Consider the following 15330-nt stretch of genomic DNA (forward strand, 5'->3'; position numbering starts at 1 on the left):
GGCAGAAAATGGAAATACTCAAGGAAAGTAAGAGTTCATAAAACTGTACTGAAGTAGACTTACAGTACTGTACAGTTACAGTAGATTTACTTAGTTACTTTCCATCACGGCATACTATCCACACACACACACACACACACACACACACACACACACACACACACACACACACACACACACACACACACACACACACACACACACAGCATCTGAAGCTGAGTTTTGGGGTTTTGTCTCCCTCTTGTGGCAGTTTGGTTTCTCTGCCACAGATTCTACATGGAGGAAACTTAAAGCCAGTTCACACCTGATATTAAAAGACTGACCACTCGTCACATCACTGGGACAAACAGACACGATAATTCTTACACAAACAAAGAAAGAACTTCATGGAGAACATCTGCTGAAGTTTCAAGAGAAAGAAACACGTGAAGAAGTGGAGCAGACGAGGACGGATGCAGAGCAGTCACTGTACTTTATTTCAGGGGAAACAACATTTTCTTCTGTACAATATTCAACAATCACCTCCAACAGAAGCCCTCAAACCGTTTAAATACACAGAACTAAAACTGCCGACAGTCAGTGAACGCACCGTCGTGTTGGTGAGCTGCAGGGTGAAAATATTCAGGGAGAGAATTCAAACATTAATGTGTTCATGTTTCATATAAAACATAAAGACCAGGGAGAGGAAAACATCAAAACCAACTTTAAACACATCTGCTGTGTTTATTGATTCATTATTGATTGATTGATTGATAACTCAGCAGACCTCAGGAGGAACAATTCATCCAGTTTGAACTTTAACGTCTTTAAAAGGAAACAGTTTTATCTCTAATCTGGTTTTATTTTCACATCAGTCATAAAAACACTCGACTGGTTTTACTGGTACCAGCTGATCCAAACTGGATCACTGAGCTGTTCCACTGGTCGAGGATGAAGTCAGGAATAAATTTAACATCAGCAGATTCTCAGGCTGATGCTCGACTCTGAGCTCAGAACGTCACATTAGAATCAGTTCAGGAATAATGATAATAATAACAATAATAATAATAATAATAATAATAATGATAAAGTGTTCTGATGCTGCGAGTCTTCAACATTCACGTTTGATTTATTCACACAAAATGACGTTTTCTTAAAGAAGGGCGTTAAAGTGACCAGAGAGCAGAAAATTCTTACTAATAAAAACCTCCAATTGTTTCTGTTTCAATGAGCTTCTGTCGACTTTTGACAAAAAAAAGAAGAAAACTGTTTTTTTCTCTCGTTCACATCAAATATTTAAATAAAACAAACAGGAGAGGGGGAGGAGCCGAGAGGGTGTCGCCGCCCTGATCGACGCCGGAGGAGGACGATGATGTCGTGATGATGTCGTGATGAGAGGTGAGCACCAGCAGGGATGTCTGAGGTATCTAACACACACACACACACACACACACGCACGCACGCACGCACGCACGCACGCACGCACGCACACACACACACACACACACACCCCTTCCTCCACAGGAAGTTAGTGTTCTGAGTTTTCCACATAAATTAATAAACCCAGATTGTTTTTCATTTGTACATCATCATCATCATATAAAATAAACAACGTAAATCTATTTGTCATATTAACATTATAAAGGATTCTGTGTCCATAAAAAACAAACTCATGCTAAAATCACAATCTGAAACAACATTCATATTTACAAAGTGTGCAGCTTTGAACTTGTCTGACCGTCGATCAGACTCAAATATCAAATAAAGAAACCGGCTGAGTGTCGCCAGCTGCTGCCACTGAAACACTGACAGAGGAGGAGGCAGCGGACCGGAACCAGCCCGAGGACGTTCAGCGTTTAGAAAACCAGGTCCCTGAACGTCTCTCTGTTTCAGATGTTCTGATTCTGGATTCTCCCGACGTCTCGCTTGGACAAACGTTGCGTCACATCGTCTCATCCTTCAGTGAAACTGCTGCGGGACAGAGACGACGCCGAGACTTCACCGATTAAAATCAGCCGATTGTTTCGTTATAACTCGCCCGAACATTTAACCTGGTCACGGTTTTGAACAGCGGGGAGAACGGCCTGCTGGGTAACGAGTGACGTTTGTTATTTCAGCAGAAAAACAAAAGCAGCGAACGTCGGAGAAAAGAAGAGTTTTTGGCCTAAAAACAAAATACAAAATCTTTCCTGAGACGTTTTGAAATCCATCAAACAAACGGAGCCACGAAGCTGACGAGTTATCAGAGGAGCAGAAAATATAACATCCAGAACTTATCTTTTAAATAATCTGATCATACACATAAAACTATTTCTTACTCTTGTTTCTCTCATTTTATGTTTCCACCCTTCAGTCTGATTGTTGTTCTTTACTCTGACAAACGTACGGTGGCCTGCAGGGGTCAGCTGACGACTAACCGAAGGTCAGGAGGCAGATTTATAGTTTCACAATTAATCTCTTTATATATTCACGTTTTAATTCCTATTAGCATATTATTTGTGCTGAAGTGTTTTTTTGAAGTCCGCATTGTTGCTTGTGCCAATAAATAAATAAAAATAAAATAATTTACTGATTTATTAAAAGTTAGATCTTTTGATGTTTAACTACATGTTGTCAGTTTTGAGGCTCCATAGATTCAGAAGAAACCACAAACAGAATAAAAAGAGGAAACCAACAGTGAATATTAGAAATAACATTAAAATAAAGACATGCTTTAAAAACTCACATCCTGATGCTCGAGTTTAATCTAAATTCAAATCTGGAGACTCACAGATGATCAGCTGTATCCATCAATCAGCTGATTCTGCTCTTTTGGTTTGTGGTGAAGAGAAACTGATTAACATCTGAAGTCGGTCACGATTGAAAAAACGTTTAACGTTTAGTTTATAAAAATGTAGAATTGTGTTTTGATTGTCTTACTGATTCAGATCCAAAATGAATTTCGAGCGAATTCTGTGGAGGGTTTAAGATATACAAAGGTCGGGGTAAAGTGAGGTTAACTGGACAGAAACTAATCATTATTTTCAATATTGATTTAATGCTATATTTTAAATATTTAATTTAGTGCATAATATATCAGAAAACATCTTCACAGACGGACTGAAAACAATCAGATCTTGTTTTTAGTGTTTCTTGTGTTTTCTGTCCTTCAGACTTCTTAACTGTGAGAGTAACTTTTCCTCGTCCTTTTCAACGTTTTCTGAAGTTTGAACAAATTTAGAATCGTTCATGAAACATATCATCCCATTACAGGATGATGAATATAAAGTAGCTTTACAACAGGATGACTAACCCGTCAGAACAAGAACAACTCTGAGATAAGGAGATAATTAACATGTGATCTCGTTATAGTGTATAAAATAAAGTAATCTCAGCTTCACTACGATCTGTGTTATATTTCACTTCTTTCCTGTGATTTGATTTAAATTAAACCTTTAAATCTTTAATATATGTCAGAATTTAAAGTTTCTCCTCGTATGTTTGTCTTTCTGTCCTGATCAATAACCTGATTAATAAACTTTTCTCTCTGACTCTCAGGTGACAATGGAAATATATCTGTATATATATTTATATAGTCATGATCTGTATATATATATACAGCGGTGATACAGACATTCAGAAGCTGTTTCTTATTGGCATCACATCATTCAGAGAGACAAGTGTGTCTAAAAACTACAGTCGCCCTTTTTTATACTGAAACCAAACAAACGGTTTTATCGTCACATTATCGTAGAAAAAGTTCGTCCAGGAAGTCTTTTATTTTGTAATAAAAACGAGGAATTGATGTCAGAGGGTGGAGGTCAGCGCTGCTCACCCTGCAGAGAGGAACAGACTCTCTGCCATGTTGTCCACCGGGTCACATGACCGCCGAGCGGGTCACCTGACCGGGTCACCTGACCAGCTCCACTTCACCTGAATCAGAGACAGAAAACGCTCACTGAGGGAGTCCCTGCTCCGTCCTGATTGGTCCTTGGCCCGGTCATAGGCTCGACTCTTTAGGTGGGTAGTCCACGTTGGTCACCATGGTGACAACCGTGACGATCTCCTCGGGCGCCGTGACGCTCGCCTGCCGCTGCATCTGCACGACGCGTTCCTCCACGCAGCCGGCCGACAGCCGAGCTTCAGCCTCGTGATCCCAGCATTCCTCGATGGTCTCACAGAGCAGCACCAGACCCTGCAGGGACCACAACACACCCGGGTCAGCTGGAGGGGCATTATGGGTAATGTGTGAGGGGTGCATCATGGGTCAGGTGTGAGAGGTGCATCATGGGGAAGATGTGGGAGGTGCATGATGTGTAAGATGTAAGAGGTGCATTATGGGTAATGTGTGAGAGGTGCATCATGGGTCAGGTGTGAGAGGTGCATCATGGGTCAGGTGTGAGAGGTGCATCATGGGTCAGGTGTGAGAGGTGCATCATGGGGATGAAGTGAGAGGTGCATTATGGGTAATGTGTGAGGGGTGCGTCACTGGTCAAGCGTGAGAGGTGCATGATGGGTAAGGTGTGAGAGGTGCATGATGGTTAAGGTGTGAGAGGTGCATGATGGGTAAGATGTCACAGATGAATTCTGGGTAACGGTGACTCACAGCGTGTTTCTGCCAGCACTCCCTGAGCGTCGGCCTCAGCTTCTTGTGGACGACCACCTCCTGCATGTCCTCCAGAGACGGATGTTGACCGATCTCCTCCTCAAATGGCAGCATGTACTCGTCCACTGGACCTGGATCAGAGAAGGGGGACCATCAGAGTCGGCGACAAACACACTACAGCAGCATCAACACTAACACCTGATCCGTCCTCCCTGCCTGAAGTTTTCATACCATCAGCAGCTTTGCAGCGTGAGGCGAGCTCCCACAGCACCAGGCCCAGAGCGTACATGTCTATCCTCAGGAAGGCGTCTCTCTGGAAGTTAATGGCCCCCTCCAGGACCTCGGGGGCCATGTACCTCCTGGTCCCCACCTGACACACAAACAGGGACACATTCTTAAAAGATGGTGGTGCCAGAGCCTGTCATCTGTCATTGTCTCCCCAGCTCTAATAACTATAGTTGAAGGTAGATACTATAAAGTTATCTATGTTCATATCAAATTATTTGAAGATGTCAAACTGCAGTTCATCTAACAGCCACCAGGTGGAGCTCTAAAATCACCACTGAATTGAGGAGAACTACACAGGAACAGCTAAGTGAGGAAGAGGACAGATTCATGTTTAAGTGACAGTTTCAGGTCTGAACAGAACAACTTCTCCCTCCTTCCTCACTGTTACAGGACTGACAGATTCCTCAGGTGTGCTCTCCGAGGTGGACTCACCTGTCCATGAGTGTCTCCAGGAGATTTTCCCGCCTCAAACCTGAGAGCGAGGCCGAAGTCAGCGATGCAGGCGGTCAGGTTGGACTTCAGCAGGACATTCTTACTTTTAAAGTCCCTGAAAAACCACAGAGTGACACCTCATGTCTGACAGAACATCTTTGATCTCTTTATGTACCCTCTGTGTGAATGTGTAATGTGTGTACCTGTGTGTGACATGTGTGCCTGCGTGTGTATGATGTGTGTACCTACGTGTGTGTGTGTGATGTGTGTGCCTGTGTGTGACGTGTACCTGCGTGTTGATGTGTGTACCTGTGTGTGACTTGTGTGCCTTGTGTGTACCTGCATGTGTGTGATGTGTGTCCCTGTGTGTGAAGTGTTTCCCTGTGTGAGATGTGTGTCCCCGTGTGATGTGTGTACCTGTGTGTGATGTGTGTCCCTGTGTGTGAAGTGTTTCCCTGTGTGAGATGTGTGTCCCCGTGTGATGTGTGTACCTGTGTGTGAAGTGTTTCCCTGTGAGATTGGTGTCCCTGTGTGTGATGTGTGTACCTGTGTGTGACATGTGTCCCTGTGTGTAGCTATGTGTAATGTGTGTACCTGCGTGTGTGTGTGATGTGTGTCCCTGTGTATGATGTGAAATGTGTACCTGCGCGTGTGTGTGACGTTTGTACCTGCGTGTGATGTGTGTACCTGTGCGTGTACCTGCGTGTGTGATGTGCGTCCCTGTGTGGGATGTGTGTAACTGCGTGTGAAGTGTTTCCCTGTGAGATTGGTGTCCCTGTGTGTGATGTGTGTACCTGTGTGTGACATGTGTCCCTGTGTGTAGCTATGTGTAATGTGTGTACCTGCGTGTGTGTGTGATGTGTGTCCCTGTGTATGATGTGAAATGTGTACCTGCGCGTGTGTGTGACGTTTGTACCTGCGTGTGATGTGTGTACCTGTGCGTGTACCTGCGTGTGTGATGTGCGTCCCTGTGTGGGATGTGTGTAACTGCGTGTGTGTGTGTCCCTGTGTATGATGTGTGTCCCTGTGTGTCATGTGTGTCCCTGCATGTGTGTGATTTGTGTACCTGCGTGTGTGTGACATGTGTACCTGCGTGTGTGTGTGACGTGTGTACCTCAGTCCCTGTGTGTGAAGTGTGTAGCTGTGTGTGATGAGTGTACCTGCACGTGAGCCTGCGTGTGTGATGTGTGTCCCTGTGTCTTATGTGTACCTGCGGGTGTGTCTGATGTGTGTAGCTGTGTTTGATGCATGTACCTGCATATGTGTGTGACGTGTGTCCCTGTGTGTAGCTATGTGTAATGTGTGTCCCTGTGTGATGTGTGTAGCTGTGTGTGATGTGTGTCCCTGTGTGTGATGTGTGTCCCTGTGTGTTTGTGTGATGTGTGTCCATGTGTGTGATGTGTGTCTGTGTTTTATGTGTACCTGCTTGTGCGCGTGATGTGTGTCCCTGTGTGTGATGTGTGTCCCTGTGTGTTTGTGTGATGTGTGTCCATGTGTGTGATGTGTGTCCCTGTATTTTATGTGTACCTGCGTGTGTGTGATGTGTGTGCCTGCGTGTGTGCGTGATGTGTGTCCCTGTGTGTGATGTGTGTCCCTGCGTGTGTGATGTACACTATATTACCAAAAGTATTCGCTCACCCATTCAAATGATCAGAATCAGGTGTTCTAATCACTTGGCCTGGCCCCAGGTGTATAAATTCAAGCACTCAGGCATGCAGACTGTGAAACAAGACATTTGTGAAAGAATGGGCCGCTCTCAGGAGCTCAGTGAATTCCAGCGTGGAACTGTCATAGGATGCCACTTGTGCAACAAATCCAGTCGTGAAATTTCCTCGCTCCTAAATATTCCACAGTCAACTGTCAGCTCTATTATAACAAAATGGAAGCGTTTGGGAACAACAGCAACTCAGCCACGAAGTGGTAGGCCACGTAAAGTGACGGAGAGGGGTCAGCGGATGCTGAAGCGCATAGTGCAAAGAGGTCGCCGACTTTCTGCACAGTCAATTGCTAGAGAGCTACAAACTTCATGTGACCTTCAGATTAGCCCAAGTACAGTACGCAGAGAGCTTCATGGAATGGGTTTCCATGGCCGAGCAGCTGCAGCCAAGCCACACGTCACCAAGTGCAATGCAAGGCGTCGGATGCAATGGTGTAAAGCACGCCGTCACTGGCCTCTAGAGCAGTGGAGACGCGTTCTCTGGAGTGATGAATCACGCTTTTCCATCTGGCAATCTGATGGACGAGTCTGGGTTTGGAGGTTGCCAGGAGAACGGTACATTTCAGATTGCATTGTGCCAACTGTGAAATTTGGTGGAGGAGGAATTATGGTATGGGGTTGTTTTTCAGGAGCTGGGCTTGGCCCCTTAGTTCCAGTGAAAGGAACATTGAATGCTTCAGGATACCAAAACATTTTGGACAATTCCATGCTCCCAACCTTGTGGGAACAGTTTGGAGCGGGCCCCTTCCTCTTCCAACATGACTGTGCACCAGTGCACAAAGCAAGGTCCATAAAGACGTGGATGACAGAGTCTGGTGTGGATGAACTTGACTGGCCTGCACAGAGTCCTGACCTGAACCCGATAGAACACCTTTGGGATGAATTAGAGCGGAGACTGAGAGCCAGGCCTTCTCGACCAACATCAGTGTGTGACCTCACCAATGCGCTTTTGGAAGAATGGTCAAAAATTCCTATAAACACTCTCCTCAACCTTGTGGACAGTCTTCCCAGAAGAGTTGAAGCTGTAATAGCTGCAAAAGGTGGACCGACATCATATTGAATTCTATGAGTTAGGAATGGGATGGCACTTCAGTTCATAGAATGAGTAAAGGCAGGTGAGCGAATACTTTTGGTAATATAGTGTATGTACCTGCGTGTGTGTGATGTGTGTAGCTGTGTGTGTGTGATGTGTGTAGCTGTGTGTGTGTGATGAGTGTACCTGCGGGTGTGATGTGTGTACCTGCGTATGTGTGATGTGTGTAGCTGTGTGTGTGTGATGAGTGTAGCTGTGTGTGTGTGATGAGTGTACCTGCGTGTGATGTGTGTGCCTGCGGGTGTGTGATGTGTGTACCTGTGTGCGATGGCAGGCTTGTGTCCGTCCTTGTGTCCAGGTATGTCTTCGTGCAGGTAGGCGAGACCTCGGGACATCGACTGAGCGATGAGACACAGCTCAGACCAGGAGAGGACGTTGGCCTTCAGGTAGTCTGTCAGAGAACCCTGAGGAGAGAACACAGAACACAGAACACAGAACATCAGAACACAGAACATCAGAACACAGAACACAGAACACATCACATGAGCTCAGGTTGAACACCTGCAGTCACTCTGTAATAATCTGATATCTAAAGTCACATTTATCTTGTTTGAAACTGTAAGAAGTAATTATTGATTTTAAAAATGTAACTTAATCTTTATCATAATTGTTGGAATTGTCATCACATTGTTTCAACTAAATAATTATAATATTATAAATTATTAAATAATTCACAATATTTAATAAATGTAGTAAAACATTGTAAGAATAACAAAAATAACTATGACTATCAATAATCAATAAATAATCTCAATAACATAAACACACTCATCATTTTTAAACAAAAACTTTGAACCATAAATATGTAATCCTACAAAAAGAAATAGCAGTGTTATTAAAACATATAGTCGTATAAGTAAAGACATGTAGTCAAAATATAAATTTGGTTAAAGTTAAACTTTCCCACATGAAGAGTACTGAAGTAAAAGTTGTAAAATATCGTATATTAAATGTACTTCAGTATCAAAATAATGAGTAAAAGTAAATCCCACATATATTAACATGGTGGTATTTACTGCATACCAGTGACCGGATGTAACTAAACACTTCAGTATTATTTTTCAGTGTTCACACTTCTGCCCTCAGGCTGGAGGAACACAAGCGTTCAGTCACCAGACTGAAGAACTCCGTCTGTCTCATCAGACTCAACAGCAGAGACGAGTTTAATCCACCTCACAAATGTCCCCACTGTTGTTTTTAATGCATAAATGCACAGATTTCAGATTTGCACTGTTTTATTTTTATTATAGTTGTTGCTTCTTCTTATTTGTGCCTTGTCAAGTGCTTTTCTTTGTATATGGTACATTTCGGTTGTATATATTTCTTTTTGTCATTCTGTGGGCAGCAAAGGAAGAATTTCATTGTACAGAGAAAAATGTTTCTTTACTGATCATACGACAATAAAGACTTTGAAATGAATTAAGTATTTTCATTGTTTGTTATATTTCAATACTTTTTACAGCATCAATTTAAATGTTGTGAGCAATAAAATGTTAAATAAAAGCAAAGTTTGCTGATGTGTCAGGTGAATCAGATCAGTGGATTATATTCAGTTTATTCTGTGTGTTGCAGTTCTGCAGGTGTCCAGCAGGTGTCAGCACCTTCTCATGGTAGGTGGTGATGAGCCACAGCTCCATGTCCATGTTGCTTCCTCTCTTCTCTGCTCCGATGAACTGCAGCAGGTTTTCATGTCTCATCCCGTTCAGGTTGAAGATGTCGTACTCGTTCTGCCACGACTGCTTGTCCTGAACACAAAACACACAGAGGTCAGAGGTCATGACTGTCTGAACACAGTCAGGGTCCAGAGATTAGACAGGACCCAGAAACTGGTTTTAAAATGGACCACTGGCTGATTTTTCACTGAATGACATCTGTCTAATATTTTTTACAGTGTGCTGTAAGCAGAGAGAGAAACACTCAAAGAAGTGAAGGAGAGTGACATAGGATATTACAAAATGATTGAAGACACTTGACTTAAAGAGTGTACATCAAAAACTGAATATCACTGTTCACTGTGTTTGAGTGTGTGTGTGTGTGTGTGTGTGGTCAATTGAGGTCAGTGGGAGTTTACTGGATGCTGATTGGCCGAGGACCCGGCCAGCCTGAGGGGGATTAAAGCTCTGAACTTTAAGGCTGAACACGCACCCCCACACACGACAACACACACACACACACACACACACACACACACACACACACACACACACACACACACAGAGTCCTTTTTCCATCTCATCATCACATTGACTGTAATTCATTTCTGTAACTTTAAACTAAAGATGCACGATACAGTAAAAAGTAAGTATAATAATAATAATAATAATAATAATAATAAGAAGAAGAAGAAGAAGAAGAAGAAGAAGAAGAATCTAAAATAATAAATATTAATTAATATTAATACAAATATTCAGATTATACCAATAAGTCATAATTTAGCATTTTCTAGAGAAAACGTATTAAACTCATGATGGTGAAGCAAACAAACCACCATGAAGACAAAAACAATGTTTTCTATTTTTCCTGGTGAGATTAGTTGATTTGTTTAGAAACGGATCAATAGATGATCTGACGATTGTTTTTATGTTGTATATGTACGAGAGATTTTGTTATAAATCAGCTGGACACAAATTGTGCAATTTAATATTGAACTTGGCCTCATTGTGATTTCCATCATATCTGGATTCACTTTGCAGCTCTCTCGGAAAATAAGCCAGATTTTGTTGCCACAATGTGAACATTTTCCACCAGGCAGAACAATGAGATCATGTTGGTTTCTGGTTAATCAGCTGATCACTTTAAAAGTCGCACAAAGATGTTATTAAGATTTTAACAGGAGCAGCTGAATCCGTAACAACAGTAAATAAAGACACTGATCCATTTGACTTCAGATATGAACCTCAGTGACGTGTGAACACTTAAGTTGTGTCTATTTGTGGTCGTCCACCAGATAACGGTGGCTGTGTGGCGTGCGATGGTGTGTTTGAGGAAGCTCAGACATTACAGACCTGGATGGGGAAGATTTTGACAGCGACGTATTCACCGAGCAGCTGAGCCTTCCACACGCAGCCGAAGCGCCCCCTGGCTTTGATCTCCAGTAACTGCAGCGGCTTCTGGCCCAGGATGGGGGAGGGGGGCATGGGGCCAGGGTCCTGAAGGAAACGACAAGGAAACAACCTGAGTGACACTGATGAGTCTCCTCCTGCAGCTCTGACTGATCTGATCCTGAGAAATACATTTAATGTCATCACGTCATGAACCACGTTCAGGCCGAGTCCACCTGGAGGTTCAGTTCTGAGGAGAAACCAACCTCAGAGACGACATGTCGCCGCTGTATGAGCCACATAAACTCAGAACACTTCACTGCCTGCATGTTCAAACTGCTTTCATATCAATCATGCACATCATCACCTGATCAATACATGGAGACAACATCTGTCCATCAGTGCACAATAACCACCACCAACACAGAGCATAAATACAAACAAACAAAAAGACGAGTGTGCTTTCAAAAAAAACGTCAGGCTGGAGGAAGATAAAGATGCAAAATTAAACCCAAAAATGTGAGAAAGGAACCAGGATGAGGCAGTGATGAAGCATTCTCCAGTGAAAGTTTGATCTTCTTACCTCGATCATTATATGAAAGGCGTGCTGAGAGGCAGAAACAGTTTACAGAGTCAGAGACAACAAGAGGAAGCAGAAATACAAAGAAAGAGAAGTGATGGAGACTAACTCACCTGGTGTGAGTGTTGAAAACATTTAGCCTCACACAGGTGTTTGTTAACTCTGCAGCACTCCACATATTTCTCAAGACGACAGAAGTCCACTTAATAAAAGCCTGAACTCTCTCCTGAACCCTCTCGAAACACTGTTCACATGTTTGTGGAAACTAAAGTCGTCATCAAGACGTCCAACAACGTTTAGAAGTTCATCTCTAGTTTTAATGGACTGGGACTAAAACCAACACCAGAAGGATCACAGATCCACTCTGATCTTTGTTTACAGAGCTGCAACTGATGAATCATCCTCTGACGTTAATCAATACATCACATAGGCTACGTCTGCAACCAACGATTACTTTCATTATTGATTAGTCTGCTGATTATTTTCACAATTCATCTATAGAATGTCAAAAAAAAGAAAAAATGCTTGTCAACACAGTTTTCAGAGTCCAGAGTCTGTTGATTGACTCGTCAATTAATTGATTAGTGACTACTGCCAATACAAAGACAAATAAAGTGAAGACAGATCTTTGTCAGGGCTCAAAGTGTCTACATCAATTTTATCTTTAAGAGTAAAACAAAAAGGGATTCAGTCATTTTCCTGTTGGCTGCAAGTAATGATCATTTTCATTAATCTGCCGACTACTTTCATGATTGTCTAATCTATGAGATTACAAATAATTTGGGAAATGCCGATTACAGTTGAGCCCAAAGTGACGTCTTTACATTTATTTTGTCAGACCAGCATTCCAAAACACAAAGACTTTTCTGTCAGAAATGACAAAGAAAAACAGCAAATCTTCACATTTAACAAGCTGAACAAGACGCTGTTTGAAATTTCTGCTTGAAAAGTGACTGAAACAATTATCAAAGTAGTTGTCAATTAAATAAATAATTAGTTAAACAGATTGACTAATCAATTAAATGAGCTAATTGATGCTGCTGTAGTGTAATCCAGGTGCCAGGCCTGACATCGATCGTTGGAAAATATAAAATTGTGTATTATCTAGGGACTTTTCCCACAACGCTGAGGGTATATGATGAGATTAATATAACAAGGTTTGTGTGATGTGAGTTTAGCACAACAGCATCTACGTTAAGGACGAGGCGGGACGATGTGGACACTACAACGTTAACTCACTGTGTGAGAGGAGAGCGAGAAAACACCGCTCGTACTGAAGTATCCACACTGCACAAAGCTAGTTTGAAACCAATTCAAATATTTAGTATTGATAAGACAGTGTGTGTGAGCGTGTGTGTGCGTGTGTGTGTGTGCGTATGCATGTCTCACCTGTGTGGGCACCAGGACAGGTGGGTAGGCCAGTTTGTGGTGTCGGTACATCCAGAACGAGAAGAGGACGATGGCGGTGATGGCCATGATGGGGACCAGTGAGTACATCAGAGTCGTCACCACTGGAGGAGGCGTTGTCACTGGTTTGTTTGTCGCTATGGCAACAGAGAGGGAGACAAAACATTAAAGTCAATTTATAAAGTTACAACAACAGAAAAAACTGAGAACTCATCACTACTTGTAATAATTTAAAAAACAAGATTTAAGAAAATTAAGAACTACAAACTAAAAAAATAAACATGATATTGGCAGCAACAGTGAAAGTTATACAGTAGAAGTAGTAAAAAAGAAAAAGGTAACATTTAGCATCTGACAGTCAATGTGATAATGCACCCAATATTAAACATTATATTTCTATATAATAAGAATAATAATTAAAGCTGCAAGCAGCGATGAACAGTCCACGTGCGTCGGGGCATGCTGCTGTCGGGTTGTGCCACGTAGATGTATTCAGGACCCTCCACATGTTTGAGCAATTTGGAGTAGATGGCAAATTGTATGTGAAAGTTATACTGAGTTGATGGTTTTATGGCGAAGCATCAAAATGGAGCACGTCGCCTGGTGTGATGTAGGTGAACACTTTGGATAAGTGTTGTCCACAGATGCTACTTACAAAGTTTGGTGTAAATCAGTGAAATGGAGTTTCATGTCATTCAGACACTGTGGCGATATGCAACACTTCAGTTTTGAGAAAATGTACAGGAAGTTGTTATTCAATAACTAGAGTATTGTTTGGAATATCACAGATGCTGTGTGCAAAGTTTGGTGCAAATCGGTGAATTGGCCGGGGAAGAGTTCGAAAAAGTAGGTTCCCCCCTTTTCGCGAATTTGTGAAAAAAAAAGGTAGGCAGAAATGGGCGTGGCCTCTGATGAGATTCAGCACAATTCAGTGAACATGTGGATTTTTAAATGTGCGACAAAGTGTATGTGAGTTATAAGCCAAAACGCACTTTCATTGTTTATAGCGCCACCCAGTGGTGGAATTTCAGGGCAACGATAGATTATGAAATTTTTCAGCAGGTGTGACATATATTCCAAGTTTGGTGAGCTTTTAGGGCATGTTCAGGCAGTGAAAAAAGCGATCATTTGGGACAAAAAAGTCATTCTAAAAACAATAGTGACCTCGCAGGTCGAGACCTGCTCGGGCCCTAATAATAATAATAATAATAATAATAATAATAACAAGAAGAAGAAGAAGAAGAAGAAGAAGAGATTTTGCCCATCAAATAAATAAAAACACTTGATAAAGTGACTGATGCAAAATAAAATCACACTGTCTGAAAAAGAAAAGCTAAATGTTTTCAGTCAATTTGAGAGAAAATCTCATTTTAACAGTAAGAAAATAAATTTATGCCAAATGTCTAGTAACTCTGAGAAATTAGAAGAAAGTAACATTTTATATCAACATGAGACCTAAGTCTCGTATTTGGAGGGGAAGTTATCAAGTATAATGATCATGAAGTTGTAATATTGCATCATCATTTTACTCATGGTCGTCCACTGGGGCAGAAGTTTTGGAGTCAAAGCGAAAACATTTTTAATGTAAACACGATTCTGACAGGAAACCTGATCACGTTAACGAGTGGGGAGCCATTAGTCACCTCACTGAGTGTTCAGCCTGTCGCCTGCAGCTCTTCATCCAACAGCTCCGAGTACATTTCTTCTATCAACTGGACAAAACTACGTGACAGATTTGCTGAAAACGTCTGCTGCTTTGCTCTGCAGACACATTCACTGACCAACACTGTTTGTCCCGTGACTACTTCATAATGAGTATCATTATTGATCAGCGTTCTCCCCAGAGTGTGGAATAACGGCACTGAGCTAGCAGTATAGCGGCGCAGCAACTCATTTTCAAATTAAGGGTGTTTAATTTCCTCTATCTTGAACGATATGCAAGGTGACTGCATCAGTAACAGCTGACGACCAGGACCCTTTCCTTTCTTCTCATACGGGACACAATGATTAAATGATACTGCTACTGTTAGCTGCTTTATAGCGGGTGTTTGTGGGCTGCCGCGGTCTTCTGGTAGTGAACAACTCTGATACATGCGTCTGTTTGAGAGGCTCAGATAAATGTGTCGGTCAGCTGTCTTTAGTCACAACAGCCTTTGAACAAACTGTGCAACGGGCCGTGGTTTGTTTGAGGTCTGACGCCACAAAACC

General features: G+C 42.3%; 1 protein-coding gene across 2 annotated transcripts in view; it reads right to left on the minus strand.

Annotated features, from left to right (window-relative positions):
* Positions 1-453: 453 nt before the first annotated feature.
* The window catches only part of acvr2aa (activin A receptor type 2Aa), a 26831-nt gene continuing 11954 nt past the window's right edge, over positions 454-15330 (minus strand). The window contains exons 4-12 of one of the 2 annotated variants that reach the window (XM_037109476.1): positions 13105-13259; positions 11719-11742; positions 11100-11243; positions 9696-9839; positions 8353-8498; positions 5285-5399; positions 4796-4934; positions 4565-4695; positions 454-4153 (exon numbers count right to left, since the gene is read on the minus strand). In XM_037109476.1, the coding sequence (XP_036965371.1) occupies positions 3959-4153; positions 4565-4695; positions 4796-4934; positions 5285-5399; positions 8353-8498; positions 9696-9839; positions 11100-11243; positions 11719-11742; positions 13105-13259 (1193 nt within the window). In that variant the 3' untranslated portion in view covers positions 454-3958. The remainder of the gene's footprint in view (positions 4154-4564; positions 4696-4795; positions 4935-5284; positions 5400-8352; positions 8499-9695; positions 9840-11099; positions 11244-11718; positions 11743-13104; positions 13260-15330) is intronic. The other variant, XM_037109477.1, reaches the window with a different exon arrangement.

Source organism: Acanthopagrus latus, chromosome 9 (assembly GCF_904848185.1).
Source record: "Acanthopagrus latus isolate v.2019 chromosome 9, fAcaLat1.1, whole genome shotgun sequence".
NCBI lineage: Eukaryota > Metazoa > Chordata > Actinopteri > Spariformes > Sparidae > Acanthopagrus > Acanthopagrus latus.